Here is a 22,522-nt window from a genome sequence, read left to right as displayed (position 1 = left end):
ACGACTGTAACCTCAACACTCGGGAGGCGGAGGCGGTAGAACCGCCGCGGGTTCGAGGCCAGCCTGGGCTCGAGGGCGAGCCCCGCTCTCAAACATGTCCGCCGGGACGTCTTTCCCGAGACTTGGTCTCCTCGGGGCCCCGGTTTCCACCCCTTGACCGGCCAGGGTCTCCCGCGGCCCGGCCGTTTCCCGGGGAGAGCGCCCGGGGGCGCGTGCTCGGGCGGTTGGCGGCCAACGGTCTGCTAACGCGAGAGGGGAGCCCGGGAAGACGGGCGCGAACAGGGCCGGCGGCGGCGGGCGAGCGGGCGGGGCGGGGCGGGCGGGGCGGGGCGAGCGGACGGGGCGGGGCCGGCGGGCTCGGGAAGCATCGCGAAGGAGCCGGGAGGCCCCGCCCTTTCCGTAGAGATCTCTAGAAAGCCGCGCAGGGGCCCGAAAACAAAGACTGCGCAGGCGCGGCGGCGGGGCCCGGGCATTTTGCTGCGTCACCAGCCGCCGCCCGGCCTCGCCAGCCCTCGCACGCACGCACGCGCGCACGCGCGCCCGCTCGCTCGCTCGCCCGCTCGCCCCTTCCTCCGCCGTCCTCGCGCCCCTCTCCCTCCACTTCCCTCCGCTCCCGGGCTGAGGGAGCCGCTCCGCGCGCGGTGCATTCTGGGCATCGAGGTCGAGCCCGCCGCCGCCGCTGCCGCCGCCGCCGTCGCCTTCGGGGAGCGAGGAGAGGCCGCGACCGGGCAGAAGACGCCGGAGTCGCCGCCGCCGCCGCCGGAGAGGAGCCGCCGCGCCCGCCGCCGCCGCCGCCGCCAGCGAGGCCCGCCCACCCGTTCGCCTGGCCCCCTGCCCCGTTCACCATGTGAGTGCGACACGCCGCCGAGGGGAGGCCGCCCCGGGAGCCGGGCCGCGCCGGAGCCGGGCCGCGGCGGCCGGGAAACGGCCCTCGGCCCTCCCCCACGCGGGCCTCCGCCTCGCCCCGGCCGGCGCGGCCCTGCCGGGCGGCGGGAGGCCCCGCGTCCCTGTTCCGGTTGCCGTTGGCGGGCGGAGGACATCTTCTCCCCCCCCTCCCGACGCCCGCTCCCCTCCTCCGGCCCGTCCTCCCCCTCCCGGGTGGGCCTGGCGGGCCCGCAACTCCGCGAACTTAGCCGCGGGCCCCGAACTCGCGTGTGCGCGCCTCGCCATGCGGGCCCCGGGGCCGAGAGCTGGCGGGCGCCCCCGGGAAGCCCTCGGGGCTGCCGATGGGCACCACGCGGCCCGCGGCGGCGGCGGCGGCGGCGGCGGGCACTGCTAGGCAACTGGAGGTGGCCATGCCGTCACCACCACGAAACTTCCCGTTCCCATGCGCGGTCTCCCTCCCGGGCCTCCCGGACGCCTTCCTGACTCGGAAGTGGTCAGGTTCAGCCGCTCGTGCAGGGGATCGTGGTGACTGGGGCGGGCAGCCGTGCACGTGTCCGGCCACAGGACACTTGTGCACTTTTCCTTAATCAACTTTGCATGGCCTTTCGTGGTGCACCGTCCGTGGGAGGGCGAAATGGGTGTGGAGGGAGGGACCTACAGGGAGGGACCTTGGTGGGTTGAACCTGTTAAAAGAATTTGTGGCCCTATTTTTCCAGGCCTTCCCTTCTCGGGGAAACTTTTCAGATGGGAGAACTGAATTCCAGCCTTCGGTGGTGGTGGGAGCGGGTGCAGTGCACAGCCCTAAAAGTTAGTTGTGGGTAGTGATCGGAAAGAAGCTGGGTTTTAACAGTCGTAGCGGTAGGTGGGAGGGCTTGCTTGAACAGTGCATGGCTGGAACTAAACGGGTGGAGCACGCCCGAGAGCTGGTTGGTGGCCGCGAACAGGCCCGAGAAGAAGGCATGGAGTGCTGGAAAATGCGTAAGGAAACTTATTCTTGTGTGAGTGACTGCTCCTGGAGGTGAGGAAAGCCTGTGGGAAGGTCTCTTCCATCCCGTGGGGATATATATTCTCAAGTTGTCAGGGCGGCAGTGGGTGCCTTAACTTGTTGAGCCAACTCACCAGCACCGGTTTAAATGTTGTTTTCGAGGTGTTACGGATAGAACCCTATGTTAGGGAGGGCTCTGTCCACCGAGCTATATTCCAGTGCCACATTTTGGCTTAAGACAAATTGATGTAAAGCGCTTATTTCCTTTTTGATATTTAATATACCAAACAGATTGAACATCAGTAAGGAGAAAATTAATTGCTAGGTAAAACATAATCAATTTAATAGATGAGCTTAGCCAAACAAAACACCTTTTCATCCAAAAGTACCAATTTAGGAGCTAGAGAGTAGTTCAGTGGTTTAGCAGCACTGGCTTCTCCTGCAGAGGACCCGGTTCTATTACCGGTACCCACGTGGTGGCTCCCAACCGTCCATAACTTCAGTTTTAGGGATGTGGTCCACATATATGCAGGCAAGCATTCATGCACATAAAGTCAAAAACTACAAGCACTACCCATTCTTTAATTGTAGTGCTATTACCTTCAAAGGTAATGTTTTTGGTTACAAACCCCCCCCCCCACACACACACACACACAGGGTTTCTCTATGTAGACCAGGCTGGCCTCAAACTTACAGAGATCTGCCTGCCTCTGCCTCTCAAGTGTGGGGATTAAAGGCGTGTGCTACTACTGCCCAGCACAAATTTTTCCTTTTAAGACTTTGTTTTTATTGGGACCGGAGAGGTGGCTCAGATTGAGTGGTTGCTGCTTTTGGAGAGGACCTGGGTTCGGCTCCCATGGCCCACGTGGTGGCTCACAATCATCTGTAACTCTAGGTTCAGGGGACCCAGTACCCTTTTCTGACCTCTGTGGGCACCAGGCAATCATGCAGCACATATATATACTTATATGTAGTCAAAATACTAGTATAAATGAGAATATACACACATTTATTTTTGGTTTTGTTTTTCGAGGCAGGTTTTCTCTGTGTAGTTTTGGAGCCTGTCCTGGATCTTGCTCTGTAGACCAGACTGGTCTCGAACTCACACAGATCTGCCTTGGGCGGCCATCACCTGGCAAAAATAAATGTTTTTAAAAATTATATTATTTTTAATTACGTCTTTGTGGATGTGTACATTCTAATGCAGGTTCCTGCAGAGGTGTTAAGATATGAATAGAGGCAGTTGTGAGCCACCCAACCTGGTCTGTGGGTGTTTTGCTGTACATATATGTCTGCATACCACCTGCTTGCAGCACTTCCAAAGGCCAGAATAGAGTGTTGGATTGCCTAGAACTAGATGGAGTTACAGATGGTTGTGAACCACCATAAAGCTATTGAGGATAGGCCCGAGTCCTCTAGAAGAACACCCAGTGCTCTTAACCATTGTCCAACCTCTATTAATTTGGTTTTTTGATACAAAGTATCACTATGTGGCGCTGGCTGGCCTGGGACTCACAGAGATCCACCTGCCTCTGCCCACCCTAGTGCTAGGATTAAAAGCGTGGGCCACCATGCCTGGCCCTATTAACTTTTTCTTTTTCTTTTTTTTTTTCTTTTTCTTTTTTTTTTTTTTTTTTTTTTTTTAAGGTTTTTTGAGTTGGGTCAATGAGGCCCTAAGTGGTCTACAGTTCATTACATATGGGGCTACCCTTGAATACTTAATCTTTCTTCTGCCTCTACCTCCCAAGTACTGAAATTAGAGGGTGGTACACACCATTAAGATAATTGTTTTTTTTTTTTTTAAAGCTTGAACCATTATGCCCATTTTGAATCAATCACATACCCGATGCTGTTTTCAATGCTCAGTATATGGGGGTAGAGAGATGGCTGGTCTTGAGGAGCAGCTGCTGCTCTTTGAGGGGATCTGGGTTCAATTCTCAGACCCCACATGGTGGCTGACGTAATCCAGCACCCTCTTCGGATCTCTCTGGCCCTCTGGCCTCCAGTAGCAGGGATATAAGCAATGTCCTTACGTACATGTAGCCAACACACACATAAAATGAATATGAACAACTCCTTAGAAGATAAAAATGTTCAATATATACCATTTGTAAACATCAAGGCATTTATGTAACTAATGACTTAGAGTTCTAAAGTGAAAATTGAAAAAAAAAATCTGGCTGATGGCGTAGTTTGTTGATGTCTGCTGTAAATAGGCTTATTCTTTGAGACAGGGTCTCACTGTGTAGCCCTGGCTGTCCTAGAATTGTAGACCAGGCTGGCCTTCGGCTCCCCAGTGCTGGGATTAAAGTTATACCTATTTATTTACTAAATAAATAAATATTTATATGCTTTGCAGAACTCCCAAAATAAAATCTTGAGCCTTCCAGACTTAAACAATGAGCATGTCCTATGTAAGTGTCTCATAAGTTTGAAAAGAGCAACTGATGGCCTTTGTTCAGTGTTGACTTCCTAACCACCGTAACCTGGCAACTGATTTTTTTACTTTTTTTCTTGTTGAGTTAGACTTTTAACTGGAAGGCATAGAAACAAAGTGACAAAGAATGCTGGATTGTAGGTTACTCCTATTACTAATTTAATATTACTCTGCTAAATTGCATTTTCTGTTTTAAAAGTTTAAGAGCCCAGAAAATCATTTGGGGGTCTTAAGTAGTAGTTCCTGGTTATCCTTGCCCCCCGGGAAAATCTAGAGCCAATTGTGGGGCTTCAGGGTTCCTTAGGTGGGTCTCACTAGGTGTGCCGGGCTGACGTGGAACTTGTGGTCCTCCTCCCACCACCAATGAGAGATGACAAGCATGTGCCACCATACCCAGCTCTGTTCATTCTTAAATGAACTGCTGTATTATCTTCTGCTGTCAAGATAGAAAGAACCTAGGGCTTCATTCACCCATGTGGGCAAAGCTCTTCCAGTGAGCTATAGCCCCAGCCCTGTTGGTTATTGTATGGATTGATGGTTGGATGGGTATCACTATGTAGACCATATTAGCCTTGAACTCACAGAGATCCCCCAGCTCTGCCTCCTGAATGCTGGGATTAAAGCTGTGTGCCACCACTGGTCCAGCCCTCTTTAAATTAAATCACAGGAACTACTGGAAACCCAGCTTCCAGAAGCTACAACTTAATGGAAGATGGGGATATGGTACAGTTGAATCTCCTCCAACTAATGTGCATATTTAGGTTAGTTTTTTTCTCTGAGACATGGTTCACTGGGTAGACCAGGCTGGCTTCAAATGGAGACCATCCTGCCTCTGCCTCTAGAGTGCTGGAATTAACAGTGTACGTCACTGTGGCCAGCTAAAACTTCCTTCTTTCTTTTCAGCAGTGCCTGGCCTGGCTCTGCTGCCTTCACCTCCCAGTGCCTGGCTTTCCATAGCAGAGCTTTGGTGTCGTTCCTCATTACAAGCTGACACAGATACAACAGATTTGTTTTCGTTCTTTTGTGAACTCCTGATCCTTGTATCTCCACATGAGTACTGTCCATGGAAAGGTAGGGAGGGGCAGGAGGTTTGTTGCAGTTGAATGCCATCCAAGCCGGCATAGTTAAGACTCCCTCAGGCGGTGGTTCACGCCTTTAATCCCAGAACTCGGGAGGCAGAGCCAGGCCAGCCTGGGCTACAGAGTGAGATGCAGGACAGGCACCAAAACTACATAGAGAAGCCCTGAAGAAAAAAAGACTCCCTCATTAAAAACACTGAAAAGAGGACTGGGAAAATGGTTCAGCCAGTAAGAGTACTTGCTGAACAAGTATGAGGACCTAGGTTCAAATTTCCATCACCCCGGGGCTGGAGAGGTGGCTCAGCGATCAAGAGCACTCGCTGGCTGCTCTCCCAAAGGACCAGGGTTCAATTCCCAACAACTGCCTGGCAGCTCACGAGTGTGTGTAACTCCAGTTCCCATTGGATCTGAGACCTTCACACATACATACATACAGGCAAAACACCAGTGTACATAAAATAAAATCTTTAAAAATTTCCATCACCCACATAAAAAGCTGTGTGGACAGGACAGGAGGGTTATTTGGGCTTGTTGACCACCTACTTTCAGGTTCATTGAGAGACATATCTCAAAGGAATAAGGTGTGGAGGTAGAGCAAGTGTGGGACAGATAGACATCTGGCCACCTCACACCCCCATACACACATGTGCATATATACTACATACAAACATGCACAATCAGTTTTTGTGCAATTATATGTGTATGTAGTACGTATGCATGGATAATTGCGTGTGTGCGCGTACACGCACACGCACGTGGGGGGGGGGGCCTGAAGCCTGAGCAGAGTCTTCCTACATAACCATATTATTCATTGAAGTGTGGTCTTTAAAGGTGCAGAAAATGTAGACCAGGCTGTCCTGGAACTTGTAGTGATCCTCTGCCTCAGACTCAAGTGCTGTGACTACAGTGGAAGCCACCACACCTGGCTCTAGGAAGAGCTGGGATCTTCCTCTCCTGTTGCATCTCCAGAACAGTTCCCAGCACTGCCTTCCAGTAAACACGGAATGATGTCCAAGCTCTGATGTGTTCTGGCTGTAGGGCATGTTTACATGAGATGCTTTTGATGGTTAGGCTTGGGCCTGAAGTCTGCTTTGAGTCTTGTTACGCTGTAGCACATCTTCAGTCAAATTCACCTATGCCCCATGTTAAGCCTATTGAAAAGTATATTGGGGTGGTGGTTGAAAAATAGTTAGCAGGTCTGGGAGATGGGCCAGCAGTTAACAGCACTTACTAGCTGGGCAAGGTACAGCGCACCCTCAATCACAGTTCTTAGGAGGCAGAGCTAGGCAGTTCTCTTGAGTTGGGGGCCAGCATGGCCTACATAGTTTCAGGACAGCCAGGGCTATGTAGAGACCTTGTCTAGAAAAAAAAAAACCAAACCTAAAAACACTTAACTGCTCTTGGAGAGGATTTGATAGTTCCCAGCAACCATGTGGAAGCTCACAACCCTCTATAACTAGTTCAAGGGGATCCATCTGACTTCTGTAGGCAAAACAGTTATACACATGAACCTTTAACTATGAGAGAACTGTTTATCTCGGAAAAGCATCACCAAGCCAGTGTTTATTTATATATAAAGTACCTTTAATGTATGTGTGAGTTTTGGAAAGAAACATACTTTCCTGATTTTGAGTAATTTCTAGATGACGCTATTATGTGGCTAGATGGTAGCACTTTTTTAAAAGATTTTGTGTGAGTTTGCCAGATGTGTGGGGGTTCCTGAGGAGACCAGAAGAGTGTCGAGTCCTTTGGAGTTGGAGTTAACGGGCTGTGTAGGGTGCCTTATGTAGGTGCTGAGAACTGAACACAGGTCATTCTGGTTTTGCTTTAAGGTCTTCTTGAAGAGCAAATATTCTTTAGTGCTAGGCCATTTCTCTGCCCCTCATCCTATTTTCCCTCACTTATTTCAAGTAGAAATTCAGATATTAGGGCTGGAGAGATCGCTCAGAGGTTAAGAGCACTGACTGTTCTTCCAGAGGTCCTGAGTTCAGTTCCCAGCAACCACATGGTGGCTCACAACCATCTGTAATGAGATCTGGCGCCCTCTTCTGGCTTGCAGGAATAAATGCAAACAATACTGTATACATAATAAATAAATAAATCTTTTAAAAAAAGAAATTCAGACATTAACAATAGTTTATCACATTTATATATAGAGAGACTTGGTTTGTAGATAAGTAGATTCTAGATACCACTGTGAGAGTTTGGCAGGTTTGGGGCCAACCACAGAGTGAGACCTTAACATCAAACACATTTGTTACTTTGATTATTTTTATTTTCTAAGAAATGGTTCTCTTTCACTTGATAGCTACCTGTGTCTTCTCATCCACGTCCTCTTCTCCCCTTACAATGCACCAGTCGTGTGGGAGGAGAGCCCACTTTAAGATGGCACTTTCACTCTCTTGCCTCAGACCCATAACAACCTCAACTTCTAGGCAAGAAGCAGGTGAACGATAGAGCCCTACCCCCAGGTTAGTCCTTTTTATTTTCAAGATGAGGTAAAATACCACACTGAATCCTCGTGTACCTGTTATTTGATGGTTATTCAGGGTTCTCTAGTGGAAGAGAACCAATTCAGTGAGTGTGTAACAAGGGGATTGGTTTATTGGCTTGCCTTACATGATGCTATGTCAGCTGAATAGTTGAACAATGGCTGACTTACCCAGAAAAATCTAGAACCTAGGAGTTGCTTTTAGTGGCTTCCAGTCTGGTGCTGAAAGCCTGGCGGAGACCCAAAGAGCTGCTGCTGTCTTCGGTCCTCTTGGGAAGCTTGAAGCAGTGGCAGCAGCGGGGCAGATGAACTTGCCCTGGAAGGTGCAGCCCACGGTTATTTAGGGTGTCTCTTCCCCACTTCAGATAATTCACGGGAATGCCTTTTTTAGTTGACTTAGAATCCAAGGTTATTTGGACTCTATTTATCTCTCACTTTTTTTGTCCCCAGCAGACTTTATTTTCAATTTAAACATTGTTTAGAAAACCTAGAAAGTGTAGGTGCCTATGGTAACATGCTGTTTACTAAAGTTAAGCAAGGGACACTTGGGTAATAATGGTGAGCTGTAGCTATTAGTCTTCACTGAACAACCAAGTTTGTTATAATTTTTATTATTGGTGGGTGGGCTCATGTGTATGTGTGTGGGCATGCATGTGGAGGGATGTGTCTCGGAGTCCTGGTTTCCATCTTTATGTGAGTTCCGGGAATTGAAGTCAGGTTGCCAGGCTTGTGTAGCAAATACCTTTACTTGGTTGCTGAGCCATCTCACCAGGGCAAGGTAGACTTTGTTTTCTTTTATTTATTGTTTGGTTGGTTGGGTTTTCAGGGTGGGGTTTTGCTGTATAGCCCTAGCTGTCCTGGAACTGGCTAGGTAGACCAGGCTGGCCTCTTGCCTGCCTCTACCTCCTGAGTGCTGGGATTAAAGGTGTGTGCCACCAAGCATGGCAATCAGCACAGACTGGACTGCTTCAAAGGGAAAAAGCACTCCATACAAAAAGGAACTCATCTTACTTTAAATACTTGTAGTGCTTGGGTTCAAACCTAAGGGCTGGCCTGTACTATCCAAATGCTCTAACACTGAACTATACTACTAAAACTCATGCCATTTCGGGGGACAGTAGTTGAGAAAGGGTCCCTACTCCAAAGCCTGGACTTCAATAGTTTTCCTACATCTGCTTGCCAAGTGCTGGGATTATAGACGTAAACCACCATGTTCAGCTAGTTTTAATTAAATTTTTCTTTATTGCTAAAAATTTCTAGTGTATTCTTAGCAACAGTGGCCTCTAAGATCTACCCTGCTGAGGACAGCAGGTTTGGTGGACTTCTTTGGCCCTTTTTCCAAGTCTCTGAATATAAAGTGTTTGGCCAACCACCACCACCCCATTTTTTTCCCCATTGTAAAAAAATTCTAAACTGTGCTTGGTGGTGTGTGCCTTTAATCCCCGCAGAGGCAGGCAGATCTCTGTGAGTTCGAGGACAGCCTAGGCTACATAGTGAGATCCTGTCTCAAAAAAACAAAGAAAGAAAAATTCTAAGCCAGGGCTGGAGCAATGTCTCAGTGGTTCAGAGTTCCTGCTGTTCTTGAAGGCCCAGAGTGTGGTTTCCAGCATCTGTATCTGGTGGTTCACAACTGCTTGTAACACCAGCTTTTCTGACCTCTGTGGGTACTTGTACACAGGTGCATATAAATAACACTAAGCTAGACCTGGTGGCTTGTGTCTATAATCCAGCATTGAGCAGGCAGAGCCAGGAGGATCATAAGTTAGAGACCTGTCTGTTCTACATAGTGACTTCTGCATTAGCCAGGGGGGCTGTGTAGAGAAACCCTGTCTCAATTACTGCCTCCTGCAAATAATTCTCTGGCTTTACAGGCATATTGGTGTGTACACACAAAGATGAATGTTACTAATAGCAAGTGATTGTTAATATTCATAATATTTTACAAGGGATAAAGGGCATTTGAAATCTCTCAAAAGTGCTAGGTAGTAGTGGCGGCTTACACCACACTCAGGAGGCAGAGGCAGGCGGATCTCTCAAGTTCCAGGACAGCCAGGGGTACAGGGAGAAACCCTGTCTCGAAAAAGAAAACAAGAATGAAATCTCGTAAACTGAATGTGAATGGTGTACACCTGTAATTCCATCATTCAAGAGGCAGGGACAACTATTACTGCAGGCCAACCTGCACTGAAACAGCAAGACCCTATCATAAAACAAACAAAAACCCCAAGGGTAGAGGATATAGTCGAGGTGTTGCCGTAAGAGAAAGCTTTTATTCTGGGGGGCTTACTGTCATTTCAGATTAGGAAACCACCGTGTGTCTTTTTTTAACTTACTAATGGCTGTGTGTGCATGCACCACTGCACATGTTTACGTCAAGACAACTTGCAGTTATAACACCAAGTGGGTCCCGGGGAGCCACCTCAAGTATCTTTGTATGAATGTTTTGCCTACCGATCTTGGATCCTTTGGAACTGAGGTTACAGGTGGTTGTGAGCTGCCATGTAGGTGCTAGGAATTGAACTCAGATCCTCTACAACAGCAGCCAGTGCTCTTAGCCACTGAGCCGTCTCTCCAGCCCTTGCTCTTGTTCTGTGAAACAACAGCTTGATATGTAGTCCAAGCTGGTCTACAATTCCCAGTCCTCTTACCTTAAACCTCCTGAGTTCTGGAATGACAAAACAGCATACCATAACACCTCTATATTTTTCAGTTGTTGTTTTGTTCCAGGGTTTAGTACATAAAACCCTGACCTTGTAAATGATAGCTAAAATTATGCCGCTGGCTACATCCCTGTTAACTGATGTTGAAATCAGGATTATAAAATACTAATACTACTACATTCTGAAAGTGGCTTGTTCTCTTTATAATTAAATCTGTACATCTTAGTTTTAGTGATAATGGTTTAAAAGATCATCACCTAGTGATTGACAGGGAATTAAACATTAGATTTTGGCTTTTAAAATCCCTGTTAACACTGCTGAGTGTCTGTGAAGGAAAAGGTAGTTGGTTTTTTTTTTTTTTTTTTTTTTGGTTTTTTCGAGACAGGGTTTCTCTGTGTAGCTTTGCGCCTTTCCTGGAACTCACTTGGTAGCCCAGGCTGGCCTCGAACTCACAAAGATCCGCCTGCCTCTGCCTCCCGAGTGCTGGGATTAAAGGCGTGCGCCACCACCGCCCGGCGGTAGTTGGTTTTTCAAGACTATTTTCTGTCCTACAATGATACTAGAACGATACATGGCATTATGTGGGTGGGCAAAGAAAGATGAGGTGTTTGAGGCCAACGTGGGCTAGTGTGAGACCTTGCCTTATTCCCCTACTTCTCAAAATAAAATCCCTATTAAAGTTTATGTCCTCTTGAAATTAGTTTGTTGGAGCCCTTGAAATGTAGGGTAAATGTAAAATAAAACTTTTAAGTTGTGATGGAATCGAGAAATAAGTAAATAAATAAGTAAATAATGTAAAGTCATAAGTACTCAATTCCTGCTTGAATTTATCATTTTCTCTGTTTATAGGCAGCCTGCTTCTGCAAAGTGGTACGATCGAAGGGACTATGTATTCATTGAATTTTGTGTTGAAGACAGTAAAGATGTTAATGTAAATTTTGAAAAATCCAAACTTACTTTCAGGTAATTTGCCTTTTGTCTTGGGGGGAGGGTGACTGTTGCTGTGACGAAACACCATGACCCGAAGCAGCTTGGGGAGAAGGGGTTTATTGGGCTTAGACGTCACTGTTCGTCATCAAAGGAAGTCAGGGCAGAAACCTGGGGGGGGGGGGGGTTGCTGCTTACTGGCTTGCTTCACATGGCCTTTTCAGCCTGCTTTCTTAAGGAACCCAGGACCGCCAGCCCAGGGATAGAACCACCCACAATGGACTGGGCCTTCTCCCATCTGCCACTAATTGAGAAAATGCCTTACAGACTTGCCTACAGCCCAATCTTAGGGAAGCATTTTCTCATTTGAGGCTCCCTTCTCTCAAATGACTCTAGTTTGTGTCAAATTAACAAAACTAGCCACTACACCTTTTGACATCAGTATTACCCGAAGCTTATTTCAGATAACTGAGTGTCTTACGCTTTTTTCTTTGCTGATGTATTGTTTAAAGAGGCTGATTTGAATCTCTCTCTCTCTCTTTTTTAGTTGTCTTGGAGGAAGTGATAATTTTAAGCATTTAAATGAAATTGATCTTTTTCACTGTATTGATCCAAATGTAAGTAGTATTAATGCTTTATTCTGATTTAAATTATGAGGAAATAGGAATGCTGATAGTAAATATTAAGTCTACTTCACATAACAATTTATAGACTGCTATATTTTACAACCTTCCTTCTGCATGTTTTTTATTCTGTCACTGGACAGATGACATCACCTTTGAAGCCTATCTTTAGATCTGAAATTTTTAGTAGCTGAGAGCCTGAGGAAAGAACCAGAGAGGTGGCTTGTGCCTATAAGGTGAATTTTCAGGAAGTTGAGGTGCAGAACAGCTTTGCCTACATAGAAAAACCATCTCAGAAAAGCCGAAGGAAGAAGCAAAGCTTACTGTAGAGGGTCACATAAAAACTGTTAGCATTCAGATAGGCTGATTAAGGAGGGTCTTGAGTTCAAGACAAGTCAGGCTGCACAGTAACAGCCAAATTATGGAAATAGAGCTCTGATGAGTACTTCCCTAGTATGTATGTATGTTTTAAGAACCTAGGTTTGATCTCTAACAATACAAAAAAAAGGTTAAAAAGAAATGAGAAAGGGAGAAGTAGAAAGGAACAGGCTGTCTTTACCGTGATAGTAGAGAGGTGAATGGTGTGATGATTCTCTGGTTTCAGGATTCCAAGCATAAAAGAACGGACAGATCGATTTTATGTTGTTTGCGGAAAGGAGAATCTGGCCAGTCGTGGCCGAGGTTAACAAAGGAGAGGGCAAAGGTGGGTACTCATTTTCTGTGCTTGAGAAGTTAAAAAGTTTTTATAATAAGATTTTGTTGTTTTTTGGTTTTTGAGACAAGGTTTCTCTGTGTAGTCTTCATAGTAGTGTAAAAGCTGGTGTTCTGTGCCTGGGACTCTCACCAAATGTCTTGAAATAAGTGTCTAGTTGATAACAATTTTTTACATTCAAGAGACAGGCTTTTGCATCAGGCATGGTGGCATATTTGAGGCTAAGACAGAGAGATTGTGAAATTGAGACTCGCTTGCCTGGGTGTTACTATTGCTATGATAAAAACACCATAGGCAGCAACTTGGAGAAGAAAGGGTTATTTGGTGTACACTTCCACATCCATAGTCCCATCACTGAAGGAAGTCAGGATGGGAACTCAGAGCAGGAACCTGGAGGCAGGAGCTGATGCAGAGGCCATGGAGGGTGCTGTTCACTGGCTTGCTCCTGTGGCTTGTTTAGTCTGCTTTCTTACGAAAACCACCAGCCCAGGGACTACTCTGCCCCACAGTAGACTGGGCCCTCCCCCATCAATCACTAATTAAAATGTTATACAGGCTTGCCTACAGCCTGATCTTACAGAGGCAATTTTTCAGAGGACTCTAACCTGGGTTGAGATGACATAAAAGGCCAGAGCCTGTCCTTTTATAGAGATGGGCTTGGTGCTTTGTGTCTACAAGATCCTGAGTTTACTCATGGACACAGAAGAATTTGACCCAGGCATGGTGGTTCATGCAGAGGCAGGAGAATCATGAGTTCAGGACCACCATGGGCCGTAGAAGTTAAGACTGTCTAAAACAAGGAAAGGGAGAGAAATTTTGCAGAGAAAAAGATTTTATAAGTTATTTGGTTATCAAAGGGGAGCAAAGTTTGGTGTCACTTAAAGTTCAAGGAATTGGAGACTGGCTGCCAGAAGGACTTACTAAACAGGCAAAGGTGATTGCTGCCAAACCTGAAGACGGAGTTTAATTCTAAGAGCTCACGTGGTAGGAGAGAACTGACTCCAAGTGGTTGTCTTACCCTCTTGCTCTCTGCACATACAAATGTCTTAGAGGTGCCGTGTGTGTGTGTGGTGCTTATCCCGGTATGTAAGAGGCAGGAGGATTTCTATGAGTTTAAGCCAGCTAGGGCTTCCTAGTAAGGTACCGTCCAGAATGGAAGCAGTGGCATTAAGGATGTAGCCCCGTTGGCAGAGTGCCTAACAGGCTGGAATCCATGTCTCCAGGGGGTCAGAAGTTCCAAGGTTAGCCTTGTGAGTTTAAGAGTTCCAGATATCAGGCAATGCTTCTTACCAATGACTATTTTTGTATAAAAGGGAAGTTAAATAATTCATGGGCTTGTTACTGCTTTTCGTTTTTACTTGGATTTTTCTCTTTTGTGCTAACTTTATGTCCCCTTAGTAGTTGTAAGTTCAAAAAATTTAACAGAGGGTTATGTTTTTGTTGATCTGTAGCTTAATTGGCTTAGTGTGGACTTCAACAATTGGAAAGACTGGGAGGATGATTCAGATGAAGACATGTCTAATTTTGACCGTTTCTCTGAGGTAAGTTCTCTTAGTGATGTCCTCTCCTCTGTTCCCATAATACTGTTCTGTACAGTCATTTTAATGTTTTTCCTTTTAATGTGTATGGATGTCCTTTGCCTGCATATGTATGTGTCTGTGCACCATCTGGGAACCTGGTGCCCATGGAGGTCCAAAGACAGTGTCAAGAGTCCCAGGAAATGGAGTTATAGGGCGTTATGAGCCACTGTGTGGTTACTAAGAAGTCAAACCCTGGTCTTCTGCAAGAGTAGCAAGTACTCTGAACCACCCCCTCAAAGTCGCCTTTTAAAATTATTTTCAAAGCTTAGTGTTATGGGGACCTATGAGATGACTCCCTGTATACAGTCATGTGTTAATAAATGTAATTTTAAAAACTGATGTACAGAAACTTAAAAATTGAATGATGTATGGTGCTAGAGAGATGGCTCATTGGTTAAGAGCACTGGCTGCTCTTCCAAAGGACCTGGGTTCAGTTCCCGGCACCCATATACATGGTAGTCACAACTGCTTATAACTCCATTCCTAGGGCATCCTGATGGCCCTCCTCTGGTCTCTTCAGACACCAGGCTTACACATGCTGTGCAAACATACATGCAGACAAAACACCCATATACACAAAATACCGAAAATACAATCAAATTGCCTTTTAAAACAGTACAATCTCTCAGTCCAGTACAATTAGTTGTGCCAGCCCAATGTTGGAACCATTCAGGAGCATGAATTCAGCAGTTGTACTATACTTTGAACCATACAGTACAAATTCACCTTTTTGTTGTTTTCAAGACAGGGTTTCTCTGTGTAGCTTTGGAGCCTATCCTGAACCTTGCTCTGTAGACCAGGCTGTCTTTGAACTCAAAGAGATCTGCCTGCTTCTGCCTCCCCAGTGCTGGGATTAAGGCGTGCGCCACCACTGCCTGGCCAAATAATTTATTTTTATGTGCATTGGTGTTTTCCTTACATGTAGTCTGTGAGGTTACAGATCTTGGAGTTAGAGACAGTTGCTACTGTCGTAGTGCTGGGAATTGAACAGGAGTCCTCCAGAAAGAAGAGCAGCCAGTATTCCTAACCGCTGAGCCATCTCTCTATAAGTACACCTTTAAACACCAGCATTAGGTTCCAGAGAGATGGTTTAGCATTTAAGAGTTCTTGTGGCTCATGCAGAAGACCTGAGTTTGGTTCCCAGCAACCTTAATGGTAGCACAACTGGCCATAACTCTGATTATGTGTATGAATGTTAGCTTGCATATGTATCTGCCTAAGAGTTCAGAAAATTTACTGGTAGTTATGAAACACCATGTGGGTACTAGGAAGTAACCTGGGTCCTCTGCAAGAGCAACAAGTGTTCTTAACCACTGAGCCATCTTTTCAGTCCCCCTAAAAAGAATTAAATAAATAAATAAATAAATAAATAAATAAATAAGAGCATCTTGGTGAGTTGTTGACACTGAAATATGTGCAAAGATATTTTTTGTTTGCAAATCAAGAGGATCCAGGTTAGTGGCCCATGTCTTTCTTTAATCCCAGCACTCAGGAGGCAGAGACAAGAGGATTTCTGTCAGTTCAAGGCTACATAGTGAGACTTTTTTTTTTTTTTTTTAATGCCTGTTACTGAAGGAGGGAGGAGGTCTTAAATACAGGCTTACAGCGCAATGGAAGAACACTGGAGGGCAGAAGTTCGCTACAGATGTTTTACAATCTGCATCTAAGCTGTTAATGCCCATTATGCAGGATACACAGACAAGGAACTTGCCTTAAGCATTCAGGAGGGTGGAACCCGTCAGGGAATTATCATAGGGAAGATAATCAAGGTAAAGGTCAGCAAGCAAGGCAACATTTACCCAAAACGGGGGCCAGGGCCCTACAGGTCCCCCTTTTACTAAAAAATGAGCTTCTGACTTAGGTTGCATGGGACGTCAGCAGGTCACCTTACCTGTCATGGAGACGCCTGCCCAGGCCACACAGGCTCTCTGTCTTAACTAACTGTGGTAGCTACTTTTGCTGCCAGGGTCTCCACTGTAGTAACCAATTATGAAATGGTAATCCCAGAAACAGCAGCAGTGGCTGCCACTGCTGTAAGAGCAACAACAGCAGCAGCAGCAATGTCAAATTCTCTCCTGGAGCGTGTGGGCATCTACTGGCATGGATACAACTCCAGGAACACGAACTGCCAAGGCCCATTTTTCTTGATCCCAGCACGATTTAAGCTGGCAGCTCTGCAAAAGAACAACTAAGAACCATAAAGAAAAAACAGGCAGCTCATAAGGAGCATAACTAATGGTCTCATAATGGCTACATTCTGGCTCATAAATTTTAAGATATCTTCAAAGGGGGCTAAATGAATTTCAGGAGGCCAGTAAATGTTGCACAGAGCCACTCCTGAAAAGTAGGTACTACACCAGCTTGAAGAGGATTGTGAAAATGAAAAGGCTTAGCTGGCATGCTGCTGTTAACAAATGGAGGTCAGTGACCTTCAGGGTTACCCTTAATCGCCAAGGTGTCTGGGTGACACGTTCTCAAACATACTTGAGAAAGCAGTTACCATACATTACCTTCTGGAGAATCCAACCTCATGGCTACAGTTCCTAGGCTTACGTTAATGCTTGCCAAAGCTAGCCATATTGGGCTCTCAATCCCCATTGGCATCAGAAGGGGAGAGTTTTTCACCAAGGCCAAATAGGAATCCAAAGAGGAACCTCGTTGTCCTAAGGAAAGACATAAACAGACCCCAGCCCCACACCAGTCTTGCTTTAATCCCAGCACTCGGTGGGAAGGCAGAGACAAGAGGATCTCTGTCAGTTCAAGGCCACATAGTGAGACACTTCTTAAAAAAAAAAAAAAAGAAGAAGAAAGAGTCAAGAAGACATAGGTAGACAGAGGATTTTGGTTTTGGTTTTGGTTTTTCTGTGACAGGGTTTCTCTGTATAGTCCTGGCTGCTCGCTCTGTAGCCCAGGCTGGCTTCAAACTCACAGAGATCTCCTGCCTCTGCCTCCCAAGTGCTGGAATTAAAAGTGTGCACCACCACTGCCCGGCTCAGAAAAGGACTTTCATGCTGTTTGTAAAAGGTTACAAGTACGTCCCTGTGACCAAAGTGGGAATATTTGTTAGTTGTGTGTGAACTAAGTAAAGAAGGAGTGTGGTTCAGCTGGTGAGTTCTGTGAAGCTGGGGGTGATGGCAGACATGGCAAGTGGGTCATAGTAAGGTCAAGGCCAGTCTAGTCTACACCAGATTATCTGAACATTAAAAACTAGGGGCTGAATTTCCAACTTCATGTGCATAACTGCTTACTTAAGCATCTCATGGGAAGAGGATGTCAACACCTCTTCCTCTTGAGTTCTGGAATTAAAGGTGTGCCCACCACTGCCCAGCTTTGTTGTTACATGTTCTTGTTTTTAATCAGATCTCACTGCATTACCCTGTCTGGCCCAGAATGTACTGTGTAGATCAGGCAGGCAGTGTGTGAATGCTTATTTTGCATGTGTGTTCACATGCATGCCGGTGCCTGAAGAGGTCAGAAAAGGGCAGGAACCCCCTTAAACTGGAGTTTGCTGTTTATCAATAGTTGTGGGCTACCATGTGTGTTCAAGACTGAAACTCAGGCTCTCTTTGAGATCAACAAGTACTCTTAGCCACTGAGCCATCTATCCAGACCAAGGTAGTTTTCAGCTACCAACTATTGGTGGTTTTTTTTGTTGTGCTGGTGTTAACTTGTTTTTCCTTTACCTCCAGGGGTAACTATATCCTGCTATAAAGAAGGATTTTTTTTTTTCCTTCCCTGTGCTGGCTCCTTTCCTTCCTTTCTCTGTGGGTACCATAAAGATGTCAAGAGTCCCCTGGGATTGTGAATCGTTGGGTATTGGTGCTGGGTCCTCTGCAAGAGCAACACATGTTCTTAACCACTGAGCCGTGTTTCAGTCATGTAGATATCTTGCTGGGTAGAATTTAGCAGCATTTTTCTTTCTTTCTTTTTTTCTTCCTTTCCTTTTTTTTGAGACCTCAGGCTCTCAGGCTTGCTTGCCTTTTATCTCAGTTTGTAGTTGAATGACCTTGGCCTTCTAAAGTCATCTGCCACCACGTCCTACTTGGACTGTCCCTTGTTTTCAGGGACGAAGTAGTTTCTTTTGCATTCATTCATTGGTGGGAACCTATGACGGACTGAAGGGTTATATCTGGAATGTACAGCCTATTAGGCTTTTAAACATTTTAAAAACTGGCCAGGCGGTGGTGGTGCACACCTTAAATCCCAGCACTCGGGAGGCAGAGGCAGGCATATCTCTGAGTTCGAGGCCAGTCTGGTGTCCAAAGCGAGTTCCAGGAAAGGCACAAAGCTACACAGAGAAACCCTGTCTCGAAGGAAAAAAAAAAATCTGTTCATCTAAAAAAACAATTTTTTTTAAACTAATTTTTATGTTTCATATAGATGATGGATCACATGGGTGGTGATGAGGATGTAGATTTACCAGAAGTAGATGGAGCAGATGATGTAAGTATACAAACCCTCTTTTCCTAATAGTAAAAGGCAGTTTATTTACAGATGGTCTTGCATGTTTAATGGCTCCCCCTGCAAGTGTGCACTTACATCCATATCCCAGCACTGGGGAAGCAGGCGGATCTCTGTGAGTTCGAGGCCAGCCTGGTCTACAGAGTGAGTTCCAGGACAGCCAGAGAGCTGTTACACAGAGAAACCCTGTCTTGAAAAACCAAAAAAGAAAAGGAGTATCTTACCAAGGATATAAATAGGATTTAAAACCAAGTCATCAGTGACTATAGTAATAAAAAGATGTGACTGCATTAAGAGCTCATACTGGACTATTAGACGTACTTTCCTCAATATTCTGGTAACATCTTAACACAAAGTTATTTATGTAGTTGGGAGAATTCTCAACTTCCGTATGTAGAATTAGAATTCATTGTTGTCTTTGTATTGAGTCATTTTTTCCTTTAATTGAATGGCAAGATACGATAATAAGGGGGAAAAAACTGAGGGTGAGTTCAATTCCAACCAAGAAGTACACAGATACTTTGTGCAGAAAGAGGTTTTCTGTCGCACAGCCGTTCACTTTATGAAAATAAATGAATCGGTTATCATTAAGTTCCTAGGTTCCATGTGACTATTTGCCACTGAAGTAAAATCTTAGGGTTTAAAAAGAATGTCTGATCAGCTTGGTAACTTTTTAAATTTCTTCTACAGGATTCACAAGACAGTGATGATGAAAGTAAGTGATGGGTCTGGGGTGGCTTGTTACTGTTTCCCGTGTGGTGGTGGTCTTACACTGAGACCACATTGCAGAGCAGACACCATTGTCCTTTTTAAGCCCACGGACAACTTAGTTGAAGAGAATGGCGGAGCACAGGTTAGGATCCCAGCCACCACCAGGAAAAGACCATACCTATTGTTTATACACAAGGTTTCCCTGGCTGCCCTGGAACTAGTCCAGGCTGGCCTCAAACTCAGATCCGCCTGCCTTTGCTTTGCTTCTCAAGTGCTGGGTTTAAAGGTAGACGCCGCCACCTCCCAGCACTTTCTGTTTGTGTTTGCCTGCATGTGTGTCTGTGCACTGTGTATGGCTGGTTGCTGGGGGACAAAAGAGGCTGTCGGAGCCAATTGTGAGCCACCGTGTAGGTGCTGGGAATTGAGCCTGGGTTCTCTAGAAGCGTAGCAGTCTCTCCAGCCTCAAGAGCATACTTTTCAAATTTGCTGGGGAGCAGAATTAGCTTATTAAGAAAGGAGAAGGCACTGGGCGTGGTGGCAAACACCTTTAGTCTCAGTACTGCAGAGGTGGACAAGTGGATCTCTGAGTTCCAGGACAGCCAGGAGTAGACAGAGAAACCCTGTCTCAAAAAACAAAAAACGGGAGGGGGAGAGGGGAGCATTCCCAAGAATGGAATGGGCTAATGAACTAGAAGGAGCCTGTAGAAAGCCTTGTTGTGGTTCTTAGAAATCATTGACTCTTTAACATTCGCTCTGTTCATAAGTGCATACAGGGAGTGCATACACACATAAGTGCATACAGGGAATGCATACACACATAAGTGCTTACGGGGAGTGCATACACACATAAGTGCATACGGGGAGTGCATACACACATAAGTGCTTACGGGGAGTGCATACACACATAAGTGCTTACGGGGAGTGCATACACACATAAGTGCTTACGGGGAGTGCATACACACACATAAGTGCTTACGGGGGAGCTTTCAGTTCTGCAGCTACTTCTCTACTGAGATTGTTAGATTCTCAGATTCTCTTGTAGACCTTGCTGACTGTTTTAAACTCTTTTCAGAAATGCCAGATCTGGAGTAAGGAATGTTGTCATCGCCTGGATTTTGAGAAAGAGAAATAACTTCTGCAAGATTTCGTAATTGAGAAAATTCCTGAGTTGATAGCTCTAAAGGCAGATGCTGTATTTGCCTCCTTTAACCCATTTTTCAACCTTTTTTTTTTCTTTTTTTTTTTTTTAAAGGCTTCACTAAGGGTTGATAATGTACCATTGTATGGGGCAATTTAAGTCAGCTAAGGCAATATCCTTATGCATGAACATTTCCCAGGATTCCATGAAGCAGTTGAGATCCTAGGCAACTGACACAGCATCTCTGATGAATAAACACACTTTACCTAAGTCTTCTTCTATAACAGTTACTTACATGTTAGGAGCTCTCAGCTTAGGGAAGAGAACTAGTTTTAGATGCTAGACCATGGGCTTGAAGGGGCTGAGACAAATTGGCTGACATCTTAACCTGATACCCTGCCATTCCTCCAGTGTACCTTTCAGAATTATTCCACTAAAGTTTATTTTTCAAAAAATGTACTTTACATTATTGTATGTGATCACTTGTCAGTGGTGAGGTGTATTTTAGCTAAAACTAGTGAATGCCCTAACTTAGATGGTTCTTGAAGCCTCTACATTTGGTATTGTTTGGCCCTTGAGCTCTTACATCTCTTAGCATGGAGGACGAAGAAAGCTGTACATTGTTGCTTGAGAGTCTGTACATTTTAGACCAGATCTGTATTTGCACTGTCAGTATGGCAAATGAGTGGAAAATGTTAATACACTATTGGATTTTTTTATTTCCTGTTTGATTTCAGCTTATGCCCTGGCTGGAAAAACTCAATTTATGTTCATGACAGTGGGGATTTTTTTAAATGTCTACATTCTTTCTAATAAACTGTTGGAAGATTTCTTGGCTCTCCTCCTAAGTGTCTGGTTTGATGTAATTTCATGTATTTACCACTTACTGGAATGGAGTTCTTATTTTTTGAGGGAAAACTTGGGACTGCTCCTGTTTGGAAAAAGAGGCTTACTGTATTGTCACAGGGAACCCTTTAAAGTGGATCTGTAATGGAGAACTGTAGATGCACTGTGCAGCAGCTGGAACAGTGTTGTGACTTGATTGAAATAAAACTCTATGTGTTGTCCTCCTGTGCATCCTTCAGCTCCTGCGTTTGAGCAGTGTTCTTCCCCAGCTTCTGGAGTCTGTCCAGCAGGAGAATGCTCTCTGTCTCTGTCTTCTGTTGCTATTCAGGTTGTTTGAGGCAATGTTAAATGAATGCTAACGTACAAAGATTGGTTCCTTGATGATTTCTGTGTGTACATAGCTCAGAAGTTGACCAGTTAGAGAACGAGCTGGCTCAGGGGGTTACAAAGTGAAACCTCATTTTGAGGTGGGTCACAGCACATCACTATAGGTCAGAGAACTACCTGGTAGAGTTGGTTCTTCCACCACGGGGATCCTGGTTTGTCAGACTGGGTTACAGGCATCTTGACCCTCTGAACTATCTAGCCAGTGAGTGAGAAGCCCTGTCTTAATTACAGACTTAGGCGTGTAAAATTATCTCGTAAGTGTCTCCGTCTCAATACCCATGCTTGCTTGTGTAAAAAAAAAAATTTCCAGCCGGGCGGTGGTGGCGCATGCCTTTAATCCCAGCACTCAGGAGGCAGAGCCAGGTGGATCTCTGTGAGTTCGAGGCCAGCCTGGGCTACCAAGTGAGTCCCAGGAAAGGCACAAAGCTACACAGAGAAACCCTGTCTCGAAAAACCAAAAAAGAAAAAAAAAAAAAAATTCCAGGGGCTGACTTGGATTGAAGGTGTGTGCCTCTGTGCCCACCCTTAAAATTTTATTTTGAAAACAAACTTGCCTCCCCCCCCCCTTTTTTAAAGACCTTTTCTGTGTATGTGTGTGCC

At 45.6% G+C, this 22,522-nt stretch overlaps 1 protein-coding gene across 5 annotated transcripts; it reads left to right on the top strand.

The window, feature by feature from the left end:
• Positions 1 to 415: 415 nt before the first annotated feature.
• On the top strand, positions 416 to 21,756 carry Ptges3 (prostaglandin E synthase 3). 5 transcript variants are annotated; one of them, XM_076554056.1, is made up of 8 exons: positions 519 to 847; positions 11,387 to 11,500; positions 12,012 to 12,081; positions 12,692 to 12,790; positions 14,251 to 14,340; positions 18,760 to 18,822; positions 19,531 to 19,555; positions 20,624 to 21,756. In XM_076554056.1, coding segments are annotated over exons 1-8 (483 nt in total). In that variant the 5' UTR covers positions 519 to 845; the 3' UTR covers positions 20,644 to 21,756. The 5 variants fall into 5 exon arrangements, with proteins under 5 accessions (XP_076410172.1, XP_076410171.1, XP_042119069.1 ...); XM_042263135.2 differs by lacking the exon at positions 519 to 847 and adding an exon at positions 1,259 to 1,903; XM_076554057.1 differs by lacking the exon at positions 19,531 to 19,555 and having other exon boundaries at positions 416 to 847.
• Positions 21,757 to 22,522: the final 766 nt, after the last annotated feature.

This window comes from Peromyscus maniculatus, chromosome 18 (genome assembly GCF_049852395.1).
Source record: "Peromyscus maniculatus bairdii isolate BWxNUB_F1_BW_parent chromosome 18, HU_Pman_BW_mat_3.1, whole genome shotgun sequence".
NCBI lineage: Eukaryota > Metazoa > Chordata > Mammalia > Rodentia > Cricetidae > Peromyscus > Peromyscus maniculatus.
The sequence above is the reverse complement of the archived record's forward strand: the minus strand, read 5'-3'. Positions and strand labels throughout refer to the sequence as shown.

Coding starts and splice junctions, on each gene's coding strand:
- Ptges3 (XM_076554054.1), top strand. CDS start 1,773: ATGGCTGGAACTAAACGGGTGGAGCACGCCCGAGAGCTGGTTGGTGGC. Junction 14,341..18,759: donor ATTTTGACCGTTTCTCTGAG/GTAAGTTCTCTT, acceptor TGTTTCATATAG/ATGATGGATCACATGGGTGG. Junction 18,823..20,623: donor AAGTAGATGGAGCAGATGAT/GTAAGTATACAA, acceptor AACTCTTTTCAG/AAATGCCAGATCTGGAGTAA.